The sequence below is a fragment of the Marasmius oreades genome, chromosome 3, assembly GCF_018924745.1.
Source record: "Marasmius oreades isolate 03SP1 chromosome 3, whole genome shotgun sequence".
Taxonomy (NCBI): Eukaryota; Fungi; Basidiomycota; class Agaricomycetes; order Agaricales; family Marasmiaceae; genus Marasmius; species Marasmius oreades.
The window spans coordinates 1,361,174-1,376,224 of record NC_057325.1 but is presented as its reverse complement, the minus strand read 5'-3'; the positions used below and the strand labels follow the sequence as shown (position 1 = coordinate 1,376,224).

At 48.9% G+C, this 15,051-nt stretch overlaps 3 protein-coding genes across 5 annotated transcripts; 2 read left to right on the top strand and 1 right to left on the bottom strand.

The window, feature by feature from the left end:
- Positions 1–19: 19 nt before the first annotated feature.
- E1B28_005773 (uncharacterized protein) lies at positions 20–3,332 on the top strand. Its single transcript, XM_043150358.1, has 12 exons — positions 20–344; positions 390–480; positions 532–1,610; positions 1,673–1,694; positions 1,746–1,947; positions 2,004–2,475; positions 2,532–2,566; positions 2,620–2,652; positions 2,715–2,847; positions 2,965–3,026; positions 3,080–3,177; positions 3,292–3,332. Exons 1-3 carry the CDS (start codon positions 25–27, stop codon positions 919–921), a joined length of 801 nt encoding a protein of 266 aa, XP_043011445.1. The 5' UTR covers positions 20–24; the 3' UTR covers positions 922–1,610; positions 1,673–1,694; positions 1,746–1,947; positions 2,004–2,475; positions 2,532–2,566; positions 2,620–2,652; positions 2,715–2,847; positions 2,965–3,026; positions 3,080–3,177; positions 3,292–3,332.
- A 6,128-nt stretch (positions 3,333–9,460) lies between these two features.
- E1B28_005772 (uncharacterized protein) lies at positions 9,461–10,689 on the top strand. 3 transcript variants are annotated; one of them, XM_043150357.1, is made up of 7 exons: positions 9,461–9,575; positions 9,639–9,646; positions 9,701–9,854; positions 9,910–9,952; positions 10,015–10,023; positions 10,076–10,488; positions 10,543–10,689. In XM_043150357.1, the coding sequence occupies exons 1-6, from the start codon at positions 9,499–9,501 to the stop codon at positions 10,115–10,117; spliced, it is 333 nt and encodes a 110-aa protein (XP_043011444.1). In that variant the 5' UTR covers positions 9,461–9,498; the 3' UTR covers positions 10,118–10,488; positions 10,543–10,689. The 3 variants fall into 3 exon arrangements, with proteins under 3 accessions (XP_043011444.1, XP_043011443.1, XP_043011442.1); XM_043150356.1 differs by having other exon boundaries at positions 9,910–10,023; positions 10,076–10,113; positions 10,172–10,488; XM_043150355.1 differs by having other exon boundaries at positions 9,639–9,854; positions 10,076–10,113; positions 10,172–10,488.
- An 18-nt stretch (positions 10,690–10,707) lies between these two features.
- E1B28_005771 (uncharacterized protein) lies at positions 10,708–15,039 on the bottom strand (the record flags this gene model as incomplete). The annotated part of the gene is made up of 4 exons (XM_043150354.1): positions 10,708–12,091; positions 12,146–12,299; positions 12,357–13,238; positions 13,295–15,039. The coding sequence occupies 4 exons, from the start codon at positions 15,037–15,039 to the stop codon at positions 11,402–11,404; spliced, it is 3,471 nt and encodes a 1,156-aa protein (XP_043011441.1). The 3' UTR covers positions 10,708–11,401.
- Between the last annotated feature and the right edge of the window lie 12 nt (positions 15,040–15,051).

Genomic DNA, 15,051 nt, shown 5'->3' with positions numbered 1-15,051 from the left:
ATAATAGTTCCCACACTCACCTGGATGGCCCTCCCACGTTTCGCCATCCAGAGTTTCCTGCTCTCCATCATTGCAGCTATTCTCTACCGCTCTGCAAGCACACATTCCGCGTTTTATGACGATTCAAAGCGGAAACATATCCTCTTATTAACTGCCCATCCAGACGACGAATGCCTATTCTTCTCTCCGACCCTTCTTGCGCTACGTGATGCAGCTGAGATATTTTCGATGTGTGTTTCGACCGGGAGCTCGGATGGGCTGGGGCCTATTCGAGAGGAAGAATTACACAAGAGTCTGGATGTTCTTGGGGTAGAACCATCCCACAGGTCGATATTGGACCACCCGTAAGTGATGTTACGATCGTTACTTCATCATTTTCACGACACAAGGGACTTACGGGATAACATTACCATCTACTGGGACTCGGAGTTGCTTTCGAATGTGGTCAAACCTTTCGTGGTGAACAACGATATAGATATCGTGCGTCATTCTGAGATGTACCGTGAATCCTGACCTCAGGTTTTGTCAAAGATTCTCACTTTCGACGACCAAGGTATATCTGGTCATCCTAACCACAAGTCTCTCCCGAACGCAATGAGGCACATGCTCCATACTTTCACGGACTCTGAAGGTCCTCCGAGAATCTTCAGCCTCGTAACCGTACCTCTCCCAATCAAATACGTCGGCATCCTTTCTCCAATTCTCGCGAAGATTTACATATTTGGTGCTGAAGGACTAGGTGTAGGTGTAGTCAACGGTGTATCACTACCCCAAGTCACCTTCGTTGCCGGGATAGATGAATATGTAACCGCGCTTCGTGCAATGAGGCAGCATTGGAGTCAGTTGGTCTGGTTTAGATGGTTGAATGTGATGTTCTCGAGATATATATGGGTCAACGAATGGGTGGAGGTTCTTCCATAAAGTATGGTGTTGCCACTATCGCAATCGCTTGTAATTTATCTTCCCATCGTAGTACTAGTCGACAATCCTAGATTTTGTACCCAGCCCCTGAGCCAACCAACCCCGAGGCCTTCTTTACGTCTTTTCCTAAGTGACCGTCCGAACCGAGAAGATATCGGTGTAAAATAGAACGCGAGGATCGTTCTACGTACATGAGGTTTGCAGTTTCGTGTCTCATAAAATATTACAGACGTACAGTAGCGTTCCCTGCACCAGCGGGCTCAGGACTTGGTCCCTAACAGTCACCCAGAAGACATGTCCCCATTCTATCTCGATGACTTCCAAGGTGCCTGTTTTGTGTTCTTCTCCGTTTCGATCTGAGTGACGGGTGAAACGGACAAAGGGTTGTAACTTTTTCAAATAACTTTGTTCGAAACGGAGGTCAGGTATAGGAGGCATTCGGGGACGGTGACGATGAGAATTATGATGATCTACATGAGCAGCAACACTGCGGGGGATATGTGTCTGCATGTTATGGGAGGAATTGTGTATTGATTGTGTTGCTGTAGGTTACGAGGCTGTTCGGGTGACCGGTGACTTGTGATTCTCGCGTCACATACAGGAAGCGTCCTGCTCATCGACATCCACCACCTTTAATTTCTTAATCCATCGATGAGTCTCATCTCCATCATGATCATGATGTAAAGATGGTGATAGTCTTGTTCTAAATGGCTCGGACACTCCTGACCCACTAAAACTCTCAATCAATCAGTGATCACAATTCTGGCTATCTCGTACGACTACTCCGCATCCCCCAATCCTTCTGACTCGTGACACAGACTTAGAATCCACCCGAACTGAGTTCCCTCTCACTTAGAACTTGGGAAGACCACGCACTTTTCCGCACTTTCTTAATCAAATTTCCACCCTCACTGGAGGTCCGCTTCTCGAAATCCTGGGGATTGGAACACTTTCTTTTTGGTTCAAACATGGACTAACGAAGATCTCTGGAAGTGTGATATTGAGCACAGGAACATTCGTAAACAGGTGCGTGCAATCGCGATCGATGTTAATACTTCGCATTGAGTCTTGACATCCTCAAGATATGGATTTGAAAAAGGGATCTTTTAGCCCTTGCTTACATGACTCGAACGCATATTTGGTAGCCTTGATCACAACCAGTCATCTCACTACTCGTTTTCAATCTACGGCCATGAGTTAAATCGTGAACTTGGCGGTATACGCAGCCACTTTACAGTGATCATCATCCCGATTATAGGTATCTACGGACTTAGTCCAGGGAAACGAGAACTAGTTTTGTGACTTGATTTCCGTTTCTGTCAAAAGATGACAGTTGGTCTGATTGTCACCACTACCTATGTACATCAGGTGGCTATCATCAGGCGGTATATATACAAGTGGGTATCAGGTCCGTTTTTTTCCTCAACTTCTCCTCTTCTTTCACCCTCCGCGAGGGTGACCCAACCAGTTGGCATATATTATCCACGTCTGTCAGTGAAGGATGGATTCTGCCCTTCACACTAATGACATTTATGTTCAGGCAGTTTACGAGCAGTAAGTCTTTTGAACACGTTCTACCCGTTCAACCGTCTTAAGAAACCAATCGACAGTCAGGTTCATCAAATATTACAGATCTTGCCAGCTAGTTAGTCCAGTCTCCTCCACCCATTTCACCCAGCCTGACGGCATTTTCACCAGCTTTCTTATACTGGGACCATTTGATTACACTTGGTAAATTGGTCCTCGTATGTCTTTATGGTTTTACCTAGTACTTACGGTCACCACCTCCAAAGGGTCAGAAATTCGATACGTGTGGTCACATGCAAAATCACGAAGCAGCTACCTCTTCTTGTTTCTTCGCTATTTTGGGATGCTTTCCAACATCACGGTTCTTGTACTGGGATCATATCCTCTGAGCCATGAAGTGCGTGTTCTCATTTGAAATGACTACCGGTTTCTTCTAAGTGCTCTTAGGGGTGCGCTTGAAATGCTGCCGACCTGAAAACTGAATCTGATAGATAGCCACGAACGTTCCATGTGCAGTTGTAAACGTTACAGTCTTTACCGGCAAATACTACTTGTAATAACACAGACGGTCGTCTGCAGTGAGTATTCAGTCATTGTAATCGTTCTTTCAATTTTTTCATTTCAGAACCAGTCCTCTTGACGTTACGAATATATGCTATCTTCAGTTGCGACAAACGCATCTTGAAAATTCTCTGTGGAAGTGCTGCTGCTGTACTGGGTATGGCCGCCGTGAGTTTTGCTTAATAACCGTCTCGCACAGCGACTGACTATTGGGTGGTCTTTTTTTTTTTTTTTTTTTTTTTTTCCCTCTCGTTTATACGCCCTATGTACATACATATGTAGCGTGTACTTTACATTCTAATCTAGTCCTTATGTGTCCTGTTTCGCTGTGTGTTACTCCGCATAGGTTGTGTCCACCTGGGGTGGTTCGGTCAACGTATGTAAACGTTGGAGCTTCGACTGTCAGGTCTTAGCAGATAGATAGGTACGGTTGCTCGTCTGTCCTTCCCGTCATCCTGGGTCTTTCTCCCCATCTATTGGTAGCTCTGGTATCACCCCAAACACTGAGTGTAATCTTCTCGTTTCATTCACGTATCGAACCGTTTCCCGTATCCCTTTCTTGGTTGTCAAGAGGCTTTTGATATCAGTGTCATGCCGTCCTAGTCGTGCTCGTACTCGGTCTCTGGCCTTGGCGTGGGCTGGGCAGTGTAGAAGAAAATGGGCTACCGTCTCTGGGGATGTCTTGCAGCATGGGCATGTGGGGGAGTCAATCACGTTGAAGCGGTGAAGGTAATGGTTCAGGCCGATATGGCCAGTCATGAGTTGTGTCAGGAGGCTGGTGTGTACCTTTGGTAGGTCTGCCGTCAGCTTTTGGAATGTATTCGAGCTTTTCGTGGCGCCTCCAGGCAGGAGCCTGGCTATCCTGGCGTAGCGGGTCGACTTTTCGAACAGGGCGTTGTGCGTCTCCTGTAGTTGCTTTCGGTATGTCTTCACAATCGACGTGCGGTTCCAAGGGATGACTTTCTTTAGGAGGTGGGGGAGGGGGGCGTCCATGGGGTCTGTCACGTCGAGCTGTGCTGCTGCCTTCGCTGCAGTGTCTACCAATTCGTTGCCCCTGACCCCTGCGTGGCCTGGGATCCAGTTGACTGTGATTTTGTATTGCGGTTTCTGCTTGGTATGTGTTTGGATAGTGTCGTGTAGTTGGTCCAGTAGGAAGTGTGATGTTCCTGTTGTCATGTTCCCTAGTGCCATGACTGCCGCCTGGTTGTCCACCCAGAACGATACCCTTTCATTGACGCGGTGCTTTCGTGTTAGTACAACCCCCAGGAGGATGCCTACTATCTCCGCCTCATAGACTTCGTGGTGCTCTGCATCTCCAATGTAGAGCTTGAATTCATCCTTTACCTGGCCATTGAATGTAATCACTGCTGCTGCTCCTATGTTGCCCTCAATCCCTGAGCCATCCGTGTATACTTTCCATCTGCTGTTGTTGTCGTCGTGTGCTTTGGTGGCAAACTCCGCCTTGCCGTGTATCATTGCTTGGATTGGTGATTCCCAGTGTGGCTCAAACCGGGTTGCTTTCCGTCGTTCCGTCAGGGACGGTTTTAGGTGGTAGTCGTGGATGAGGTGGTGGAGGGGGGACTTGTGCCATCTGCGGTTCTGGCTTGCGATATGTTTGACTGGTTTCGCCAGAGGATGCGGTGGCGAGAGGGTACTGATCCGTGTGGCTACACGTTGTCGGACTTGGTTTATCGTCTGTCGCATGGGTAGTAGGCCAGCCAGGATGTCCAGCGCATCGGTGGGAGTTGTGCGGTATGCTCCAGTGATCATAATTGCTGCCTGGCGTTGTACTGTGGTCAAGCTCCTCGTGATGAGCCCTCCTGGGTCCGTTTTCGCTGTTCCTTTCCTTTTCGAAGGTACTACTGCCACGTCCACTCCATACAGCATCCTCGGTATTGCGATTGCCCTATACAGTTCTCTGATAATCTTCCCTGGTGCCCCGTCTGATATTTTTGATAGTCTCCTGAACTGCATCACCCACGCTTGTCCTGCTTTAACCATCTGCGTTCCGTGTTCCCGAAACCGTAGCTCTGAGTCCATCAGGATTCCCAAGAATCTGCAGTGTGGTCGTGGGTATACAAAGTGTTGTCCGATTTTGATTGGGTCGCCTTGGAGTCGCGTGGTTTTTCTTCTCTTCCCCTTCGTTCCACCTTCGGTTCCTAGCCTCATCTTCTCGTCCCGTGTGAGTGCGCGTCTCCTCCGTGTGAAGTCCACTAGCTGAAACTTTTCATAGCCAAACTCGCCGTTATGTTGGGATGCCCATTCTACCACTCCCCTCTCATCATTCATCGCTTTCTCCAGTACCCGGTGGGTGTCGTTGAAGGTCTTGCCCCATGCCAAGAGGGCCACGTCATCCATGAAGAAGTAGCCGTTGTCTTCTGAGCCCATTTTTCTCTCCACTGTTTCTGCTAGGCTGGCGTTGTAGAACAGGTACGCGATGACTGAGAATGCGCAACCCTGGTCCAGGCCCCCAAGAACGTCGATAGGTGCCGTTTCGTATTCGTCGAATGCGATTCTTGTCGTCCGTCCCTCTAGCCTTCTATCTACCCATTCCAGCATTCCACTCGGAACTCCCTTGAGCTTCATTTCGCGTTTCAATACCCTCACATCCACACTAGGGTATGCCCCCTTGACATCTAGGCATAGGCCTGATACAACCATTCCCTTCGTCCACTTGTTCTTGATTGCCCACACCATATGGTGTACTGAATCAGTCGTTGTTCGTCCCGGTCTGCCGCCAAATTGGTTTTTTGGGAGTAGGCCCTTTTCTTCCGCTTCCCTGACAAAAACGTCAGCTACGATACTTGTGTACAGTCTCCCCATTCCATTCGATAACACTACCGGTCTCCATGCCCCTGGGGCATGGTAGTCCGGTTTACCTGGCTTCCGGAGGACTAGTGTCTCTGTTTCCTTCCATGTTTTTGGGTATAGCTTGAGGTTGAACGTGGCTCGGAAGATGGGACCCAGGTAGGGTACAATAAGTTCTTTGGTTTTTCTGAAGAAGATATTTGACAGGGTGCCTAACTTCGTCGCTTTGTACGGTTTCATCCTGTCGATGGCTCTGCGTACCTGGGCGTTAGTGATGTGGTGGAGACTCCAGGCCTCTTCTGGGTATTGATAGTCCTCCATCGCTCCTATAGCAGTGGGTGGTGTCGGGAAGAAGGTCTGTTGGAATATTTCCGCTTTTTCGCTGTTAGTGGTGCCCGTTCTTACTACGTTACCGTTCTCCCCTTTCATGACAAGATCCGGTACCCTCGTAGCGCCTCCGTCATTAGATCCCTTGCTGATCATCCGGGCCAGTCCCCATTTTGTGTCTTCTGCCAGTTCCTTCAGGTATTCCACCCAGTGTTCCATTTTCGTTCTCTCGATCTCCTTTGCGTACCGCCTTTTCATCCGCCTGTATTCCTCATGGACAGGGTGGAGTGGTGCGTTCTCCCATTTGGTTGATTTCTTCGCTAATGTCCTGGCATTCCGTCGTAAGCCTTGTAGATCCTTGTTCCACCACCGTTTTGAGAACGGTGACGGCGTTGCAAGTGGTACAAGCTCGAGGATTTCCTTCGTCATTTCTTCCCAGTCAGTCAATGTTTCCCAGAAGGTTTCTTCATCGTTCAGTTCCCTTGGTTGTCCCCGTTCACCTAGTCGTTGCAGCAGCGTTTCCTGAATTTTTACCCACCCTTCCTCGCTGATCTTCCTCCAGTTTCTCCATGGTCGTTTCATAGTCCTTTCCGGCATGACGTCCAGCACTGTGATGATTGGGAAGTGGTCAGTGCATGGCGGCGTTATAGACCGGTCCACATCGCAGGCGATAATCCTGTCGCTTGTGTTCTCTGTTGTAAAGACATTGTCCGGTCTGGTCATGTTCCCGCCGTTCATTGCTTGCCATGTCGGTATGCCTTCGGGTAGTGCCATCACTAACTTGTGTCGTGCTAGAATAGTCAGTAGGTATCTTGATGATTCCATGTTCCTGGCCGTGAAGAGTTGGTGGTTACAGGCTTCGTCCCATAGCGGGTGATGGCGGTTAAAGTCTCCTAGCCAGAGGATGTGCAGTGGGTGTCGAGGGATCGTTCGTGCTTCGGGGCTACGTAGGTAAGCATCTGTCATTCTGATTGCCCCGTCTTTTTGTGCGTCCACGTATATGTTGATGATTCGTAATGTTCCGAAGTCGCCTACAACTTGTATTGCCGAAACATCTGGGTGGGGTATCGGAACGGATGTCCATCCATTCGTGGCGAGCGTGGTGCTGACCAGAATAATCGCTCTCGTTTCGTTTGGCTTGTCACGGTGTCCTACCGGGTATATTGTAGTGTATCTGGGTGTTGAGATTGTGTTTCCGAACTTGTTGATATGTGGTTCCTGTAATGCTAGTATATCAAAGTTAGTTGCTGCTTCTTGTATCAGGTGGTGCTGGCCTTGCGCCGAGCGGTTAAGGTTTTGTTGCCAAATGGTGGTCTGTTCTGGTTTTAGACTTCTCTCCTGTGTGTCGTCTTGGGTCGTATCAATCATATTGGGTCGTAGGTGGGGGTTGGCTCTGGCTCTGTTGTTGTCCCTCCATATGATTTCCCTTCCCGCCCCATCCGTTATCTCTGGGTTGTCCCCCCCATGCACAGTCTTGTTCGTTGTTGTCATTCGTCCTGGTCGCCGTCTTCGTTGAGAAGGGGAGCTCCGTTTGGATGTATCCATCTTGGGTGCGCATCCTGTTGTACCTACGGTTTGTGTTCCTCCTGTCGTTACGTCCCACTGTTTGCCATCCATCTCCTTCCGGGTCATAGCGTGGTCCTGTTCCTGTGAGTGTTTGATCCAGCCTTTCGTCCGTCGACATTTCGCCTATGCGTTCCCAGGTTGCTGGGTCTTCCGTTACAAAGAACCGGTACATGGTGGTAACCCTTCTCGCCTGTGCTGTTCGGATTCGTTCTGCAAATACAGGGCAGTTTCGGTCCGCCGCCCCGTGCCCTGGTACTTTGCACACTGCGCATGATTTTTCGTTGTCCAGTACTGTGCAGTCTGATGTACGGTGTTCCTCCCTGCATCTCCCACAGGTGTCGGCATCCTTCTTGCATTCTCTGGCGATGTGTCCTAGTGTGTGACATTTGTTACATTTGGGGGGTTCTGGGTGTAGTCGTCGGGTCGGTAGTTGTTTACCATGCAAGTAGAGGCCATGACGGATGGAGTGGTTTGCGTTTTCCGGTGTGTCGAAGGATAGCAGGGCATGGGCGACTTTTTGGTTCGGCTTCCTCTTGTGTATCGGTTTGACCCATGTTGCTTGTATGATAGTATCTGTGGGGAGTGAGCTGTCCCTTTCCATCGCTTCGGTCGTTGTCTTGTTATCCCAGTCAGTCTCCACGGGTACGAATTCTGCAATGAGTTGGTATTTAGCAAGGCTGATCGGGGTATCTGTTACCCCCCATGCTTCTGAGAAGCGTTTGAGATTCTCTGGCCGTCTCAACCAACGACCCTCTTTAGGTGACCGGACGAAGCAGATGGCTCCCCATGCGAACTTTCTCGTTCCTACGACCCTTACCTCCTCCGTTGCACCCATCCCTTCTATGGCCATGTTACCCTTTTCCATTATTTCCCTCTCCGTTAGATCCTTCACCAACGTGCTTCGTATCACGATTTTTCGCTCATTTTGTTCTTCCTCTGCTATAGCTGCTGCGTGTCGTGTCCTGACGATATTTGATGCTACCATCTCGGCTGTGGTTAGGTTCGTTGGCGATGTGTTGCCTCTGCTGGTTATGGAAGCGTAGGTCGCGTTGTTGGTAGCCGTATGTTCTGTGTCGGGCCTTGGGAGTTTCGACAGCATCTCATACTCCAGCATGTTCAGGGAGTCCTTGAAAGTCTCGATTGTGGTCCGGATGTTTGTGTGTCCTTCGGAGAGTCGTGCTTCCATGTCAGCCGCTATCTTGCCCAATTTTCCCTCTATGTTATCCAACTTCTCCCCTATCTTCGCCGTTATAATCTCGCCTATCGTCTTCTCTAGGCCTTCCAGCGGTATCTTTCTATAGTTTTTCGCCGTTTCTTTGAGTACTAGTGCGGCATTGGCTATGATCCCCCATTCGTTGCGTGCTTGTAAGGCGGTGTGCTGTTTCTTGATTGCCGCATTGTCGGTGGCCGTTCTGTGTAGTTTCGAGAGGATTGTCGTCATGACGTCCTCGGTGGTGTCCGTTACCCATGAGTTCTTTCGTAGAGTTACTTTCGCGTTGTGTATGGCTGCCTCTTCAGCTCTTGACGGGTTTTGCGTTGAAGGGGGTGTATCCCTCATGTCTTCATCTTCTGAGTTGGGCATCTTGTGTTCTTAGGTGTTGTTGTTGTTGTTGTTGTTGTATTAGGTTCTTGGTATTCGAATTGGTCGTAGGAAAGTATGTACTCTATCACTGATCGCGTTTTTACTACCTGAGATCTGTTTCGACGGTGTCGGTTTGACCGTGGGAAAACAGTAGTGGTAGTGGTTACGGATCAAGAGAGCTCCTATTGGGTGGTCCATCGCAGTACATGCTCATTGGACAGAAAAGCATTCCCTATCCTATACAAACACAAATTGGTTGTCATATTGGCACCTCTGTAGAGAGGTCGGTCCCAGTGTTTGATTACACCCGACTCGCGCTGACCGCTTCCGCGCTCTTACATACTAGTGCACACCGTGCGTCCATTCCATTCTTGATTCACAAAAGAGTTCTGAAAAGTGGTTCGAAAGGTCTGGTATGGATTTGGATTGCACTCTTCGTGTACGACACTATCCTTTTCATCCTAACGGCCTCTCGCACCTTCCGCTATTACTTCCAGGAACGACTTGTTTACAGGGTTCCCTTACTTTCGTTGATGTTCCGTGACGGAGTCATGTATTTTGGGTGAGACTACAATCTTTGTTTCAAGTTCTGCGGCTAACATCCCATTTATATTTAGGGTCCTGGCTCTAGCTACGCTGTCAAATACCTTGACATTTTATGTCAGTAAATGTCTGCCCACCTACCCATCGAGCAAAAGTAATCTAACTTCGGGATTTTATAGCTGTGTGGTGTACGTTGGTAGCTCCAAAATCCAAAATATTCACTGAATCCCAGCAATCTAGCCATTTATGCGAGGCGGTCTCTCCTCTTTTGCGAGCTGGTAAAGAACTCTTACTTTATTTTGGCAGTCATTTGATCTCAGCGTCTGTGCACCGCAGCTTATCGGTGACCATGATGTGCCGCCTCATGCTCAATCTCCACGCTACAGCTGATACAGGCTTGACGACCACGCCAGGCGATCATCGTCGAGCACAAATTGACTCCTCTGACACGGCGATGGAAATGGCTGGTGCTAGCATGACGACAACCAACATTGTTTTTGGCTCAGTGTCACCGGACGACTATACCCAAGGAGAAGTATAGTCCCAATCCCGAACCTTGAATAGGTTTGAGACGAATGACATTGATAGCTGGGATGTGTATTATTGTATATTATAATGGATTTAGGCTATCATTCAGAGTAATTCGTATATTGGTACGCATTTATCAATACGGTATGATCATGATTTTCATTGGATCTGGAGGTCAGGTACAGGAGGCATTCGGGGGCGGTGACGATGAGAATTATGATGATCTACATGAGCGGCAACACTGCGGGGGATATGTGTCTGCATATTAGGGAGGAATTGTGTATTGATTGTGTTACTGTAGGTTTACGAGGCTGTTCAAGTGACCGGTGACTTGTGATTGCGTCACATACAGGAAGCGTAACCCCTACTCATCGACATCCACCACCTTTAATGTCTTAACGCATCAATGGTCCTCATCTCCATCATGATCATGATGTAAAGATGGTAGTCTTGATCTAAATGGCTCGGACCTCCTGGCCCATTACAAGTCTCAGTGATCACGATTCTGGACTATCGGTACGGCCTCGTACGACTCCACATCGCCCAATCCTTCTGACTCGGATGGCAGAAATAATGACACATAGACTTGAAATCCATCTGAACTGAGGTCGCTCTCACTTTGAACTGGGGAAGACCACGCACTTTTCTGCACTTTCTTGGTCAAATTACTGGAGGTCCGATTTTCGGAATCAACATTAACCTTACTGGGGGTTTGGACACTTCCTTTTTGGTTCAAACATGGATCTAACAAGCACCTCTGGAACCCGTCTTTTACGAGTGTAACTTTAAGCGAGGATCGACCAATTTGAATATATCCTTATTACTGTAATGCAACACAACACCGTCCGCATCTATGGTGCCGCGAATTCATACACAGACCCCATTCTCGTTCGTGATAGCTATAGGTAGGACGTAATTAGATAATTTACTAGCGGCTTGGAATGGGATCAGTTGGATGATAACGAGGTCTAGGCATAGATTGACAATTGTAAAGGAAAGAGGTAGAAGCGGAGGGTGGTGGAAGGAGACCTAGTAAAGTCAAAATAACTGGGCTTTCTCCGGTATAGGAAGTGGCAGGTTAACAGCTACACTTTCCGGTGAATTCGGTGTCGAAAGGATGGACGGGACTTGAGTCGTTACCGCTGGATTACTTGTAGGGTCCACCTTAACTGAAGTGCTTGGAGCCGCCGCTGACACTCGACCCCAGACTGCTCCTAACCTTGTGAAAAATCTAAGCAGCCACATTGGCTTGATGCCAGGATGCTCAACGGCATCCTCTTCGTCTTCCTCTTTGACTCTCTGTCCAAACTTGGCCGACAAATCCACCTTATCTTCCTCCTCAGCTTCGCTCTCCGTTCTGCCATAGGAATCAACAAGCCTTTCCCTACCGTCCAAAGTCCACTGTAACCGATTGAAACGCCCGTGTGCACCGTGAATCCCTGGCATTAACCTCCTCCCTCCTTCGGTTTCGAATAACTTTCGTCTATATTCGAGTACCTGATTTCTCAGATGGTTGGTTGCGCGCCATGCCTCCTCCACATGGAATTGTTGCCCTTCGTATTGAAGTGTGTTGGTGGGCTGATTGATCTTTGAAGCAATTCGGTCATTTTCCGTCTCTAGCTCTGCGATGACCTTGCTCCGTGCTTCTAGCGCGGCTAAATCAGGGAGATGGTTTTTGTAATGAGCCCAGAGATTTGCGTTGGTAGACGATAATCGGTTGGTTAGGACCTAATGAAAAGAATCAAGCGCTTGATTCTGAAGAACCTGGATTGAAGCGCCTACCGATAGAGTAGCCATTACATTCTTCAAGTGTTGTTCTCTCCTATCCATGATTAAATACTGTCCCGCAAGTTCAACGTCGATTCTCATTCTCTCGAGCGGAAGGATCTTGATATCCCCTTCCCTGAAAGTCGATAATGAATGGAAAGTTCGCCTTCTGTAACAAGATGAGCGTGTCTATACACGAGCCGTCCTTGCTGGCAAAGGAACTTACCTTCTCGGACCATGAACAACCTTCTTCTTTATGGAAGGTGGTTCGTGAGACGCTTCTTGTTCTTCTATGAAGCCTCCGTTCTCACTATACACCCTGAGATGGAACCTCATCGACTCTGATGACTTGTGTCTGTTTCGCATTTTGCGACCACCTTCTACCTCGCTTTCAACGCTAAGTGGGGCGCTAAGCATACCATCGCTTTCTTCTGAAAGGTCGTTGTTGTCGACTTCGCCCTCCGGTCTTCCACGAGCACTGACAGGATCCGACCAACTCGTAACGCGCTGGTTCGTCAAGTGTAAACCACTACCCCAAGGCCGCTTTCCAACACCGGTACCTCTTACGCCATCTCCGGGCATCCCGAGTCCCAACCCAGTATACTTCCCGCTCGAAACACTACTCCCAGAGATAACTGACTCATTTCCGCCACTCGTACTCTTCTTGACCGGAGGCGAGCTCAGTTGTAACGGGCCGTACGAACTCTTATCCAGTGCTCTGGCCCATTGCGCTTTGGAAGATCCCGCACTACCGGCGAACATCCCAAACGATTTGGGCGTCCTTGGGTCATCTGAAACTGGTGAAGCCTGCCCGCTACTAGGCATCGCATCGTCGTCCGGGTCTGGGTCACCGAAAGCTGGTAATAACTCGGACGGGGTTTGAGCAGCACTAACTATACGCGACGTGGAGTTGTTACCGCTCTCTCCGCCAAAAGGTAGTAATAACCTCCCCGAGACAGAGAGACGGTTGTGTTTCGAAAATGACCCGCCTGGTGTAGCGGTATTCGGCGAGAGATCCACCACCGCAACATTCGTGGTGGATGTAGATTCATTGGAATGATGAGTTGCTGCCTTCCTCTTCGTCAGTTTATTGTCGATCTTATTTAATCTGAGTTAAGCATCAATGCATCAATACCTGCGGTATAGAAAGCAGATCGTACATACCCAGTCCAATTCTCGAATTTATCCTTTACATTATTGAATCTTTCGCTACTCCTCGCCCACCGTGATCCTAGAGAATCACCGTTCCCGAGATTTTCATCCTCAGTACCATCCGATCTCTCTTGAAGACTACCACGGCGGCTCATATGAGGCAGTCGAGTCCTTTTCAGTGAATCGAAATTAGGACTAAACTCCGTATCGCCATCGCTCCATATCCCTTTCCTCTCTCCAGTTCCACCATCGCTCTCTTTCTCCCTTTCCCGCTCTCCTTCCGTCATCCTTTCTCTAAGCTGAACGACCATGAGAATGTTACCACTCCAAAGACCACGTAAGGTCCCAGCTACCCCAGTTACTTCGTTGTCTTTAGATGCCTTCGACTTTGGCTTGTGGGTTCTAGGTTTGGTCCCTTTGGACGTTGCAAGTGTATTGTAAGGAGTAGGTGTGCTGGGAGAGCCGGGAGAGCGAGAGCGATTATTGACCAAGGGAGATGTAGGTGGATCGTCACCATCAAAACTACCGCGTTCACTTTCTTTCTCCTTTTCCTTCCCCTTCCCCTTCCCCCTCTCCCTCTCCCTCTCTTTCAGTCGATTACGACCGACAACCGTATGGAGAAACTCCGTCAAATCTGCAGTCGGGAATAAAACTGACTGAGGACCGTGGGAGCCCGACAAGGTTGCACCAAGAGAGCCCAGATGAAGTGCGGCAAGAGGCGACTCTTTCTCCTTTTCCTGTTCTCTGTAGTTGTAAGTACCTTTCATCTTGGGTAATTTGGTATCGTAGGTGGTGAACATAGACTGAACAATGTTGCGGGTGAGAAAGGTTGAAGCGGTGGGAGTAAACGGGGACGTCTTGAGGGCGAGGTTGGAAGTTGTAGCCTTCATGGACGAAGGTGCCGAGCCAGATAAAGTGCTGATAGTCGGGACACTGGGTAACGAATAAGTATAAGAATGATGCGGTTTGAAGCTGCTGCTGTCATTTGGAGTCGATACATGTCGTCGGATGGTATGAATAAAGGACTCTGGATGTAAGAATGGGTCTTTCGGAATTTGACTGTGAGGAGACAATACAACCAGTCTATTTCTGACGGCCAGAACAAGGCTCAACAACGCAGACACTGTCGAGGAATCTGCTGTCCCTGTTCGTGAAGAGGCTGTCGTCGACTCCAACCCTTGAACCATCCCTCCATAATCTTGAAGCCATTTCCGTAACCCTGCAGTAGTTTGATCGCATAACAAACCATCTATCGGACCGTCGTATGCACCAAACACTATCAAGGCGGCCTGAACTTGTCTGATGAGTTCGAGGACTGAGGGAGTGAACAACTGATCCGATTTTGTCGACTCTGGGAAGTGATAGGCAGAAACAAAACGCTGCTTCGTAGCGTCGCTGGGCACTTGTAAGGTCAGAGCACTTCGGCCACTGAGCCCCAAGCGTTGCAGAACCATGTTCCTGTAGAGCTCATCTCGCACTTTATCATTGAAGTCGCCGTGTGGGATCAAAAGAATGGTGTAATCGGAAGGAAAATGGGCTAAGGAGGTGACCATAATGGTCCCATGAGGGGTGTCCTTTGGCCTTGCATGAACATTGGGCTTGTCGTCGCTGTCCTCGTTGACGACTGTGATTCGGTGAGCTGGGTCGCCGGTATGGATTACGAGGAAAGGTCGGGATCGTCGTTCAAGGAACCAACGTTGAACAGCATATAGCTGAAAGCCATTTAGTTCGATGCCTTGAGAGGCAGGACGAAGCATGAGAATTCCGTA

Excerpts from the sequence above, each read along its gene's own strand:
- E1B28_005773 (XM_043150358.1), top strand. The coding sequence starts at position 25 with ATGGCCCTCCCACGTTTCGCCATCCAGAGTTTCCTGCTCTCCATCATT. Across the intron at positions 345-389 it reads AGGTCGATATTGGACCACCC|GGACTTACGGGATAACATTA; the intron begins GTAAGTGATGTT and ends TCACGACACAAG. Across the intron at positions 481-531 it reads TGAACAACGATATAGATATC|ATTCTCACTTTCGACGACCA; the intron begins GTGCGTCATTCT and ends GTTTTGTCAAAG.
- E1B28_005772 (XM_043150355.1), top strand. The coding sequence starts at position 9,499 with ATGCTCATTGGACAGAAAAGCATTCCCTATCCTATACAAACACAAATT. Across the intron at positions 9,855-9,909 it reads GACGGAGTCATGTATTTTGG|GGTCCTGGCTCTAGCTACGC; the intron begins GTGAGACTACAA and ends ATTTATATTTAG. Across the intron at positions 10,114-10,171 it reads CTCTCCTCTTTTGCGAGCTG|CTTATCGGTGACCATGATGT; the intron begins GTAAAGAACTCT and ends TGTGCACCGCAG.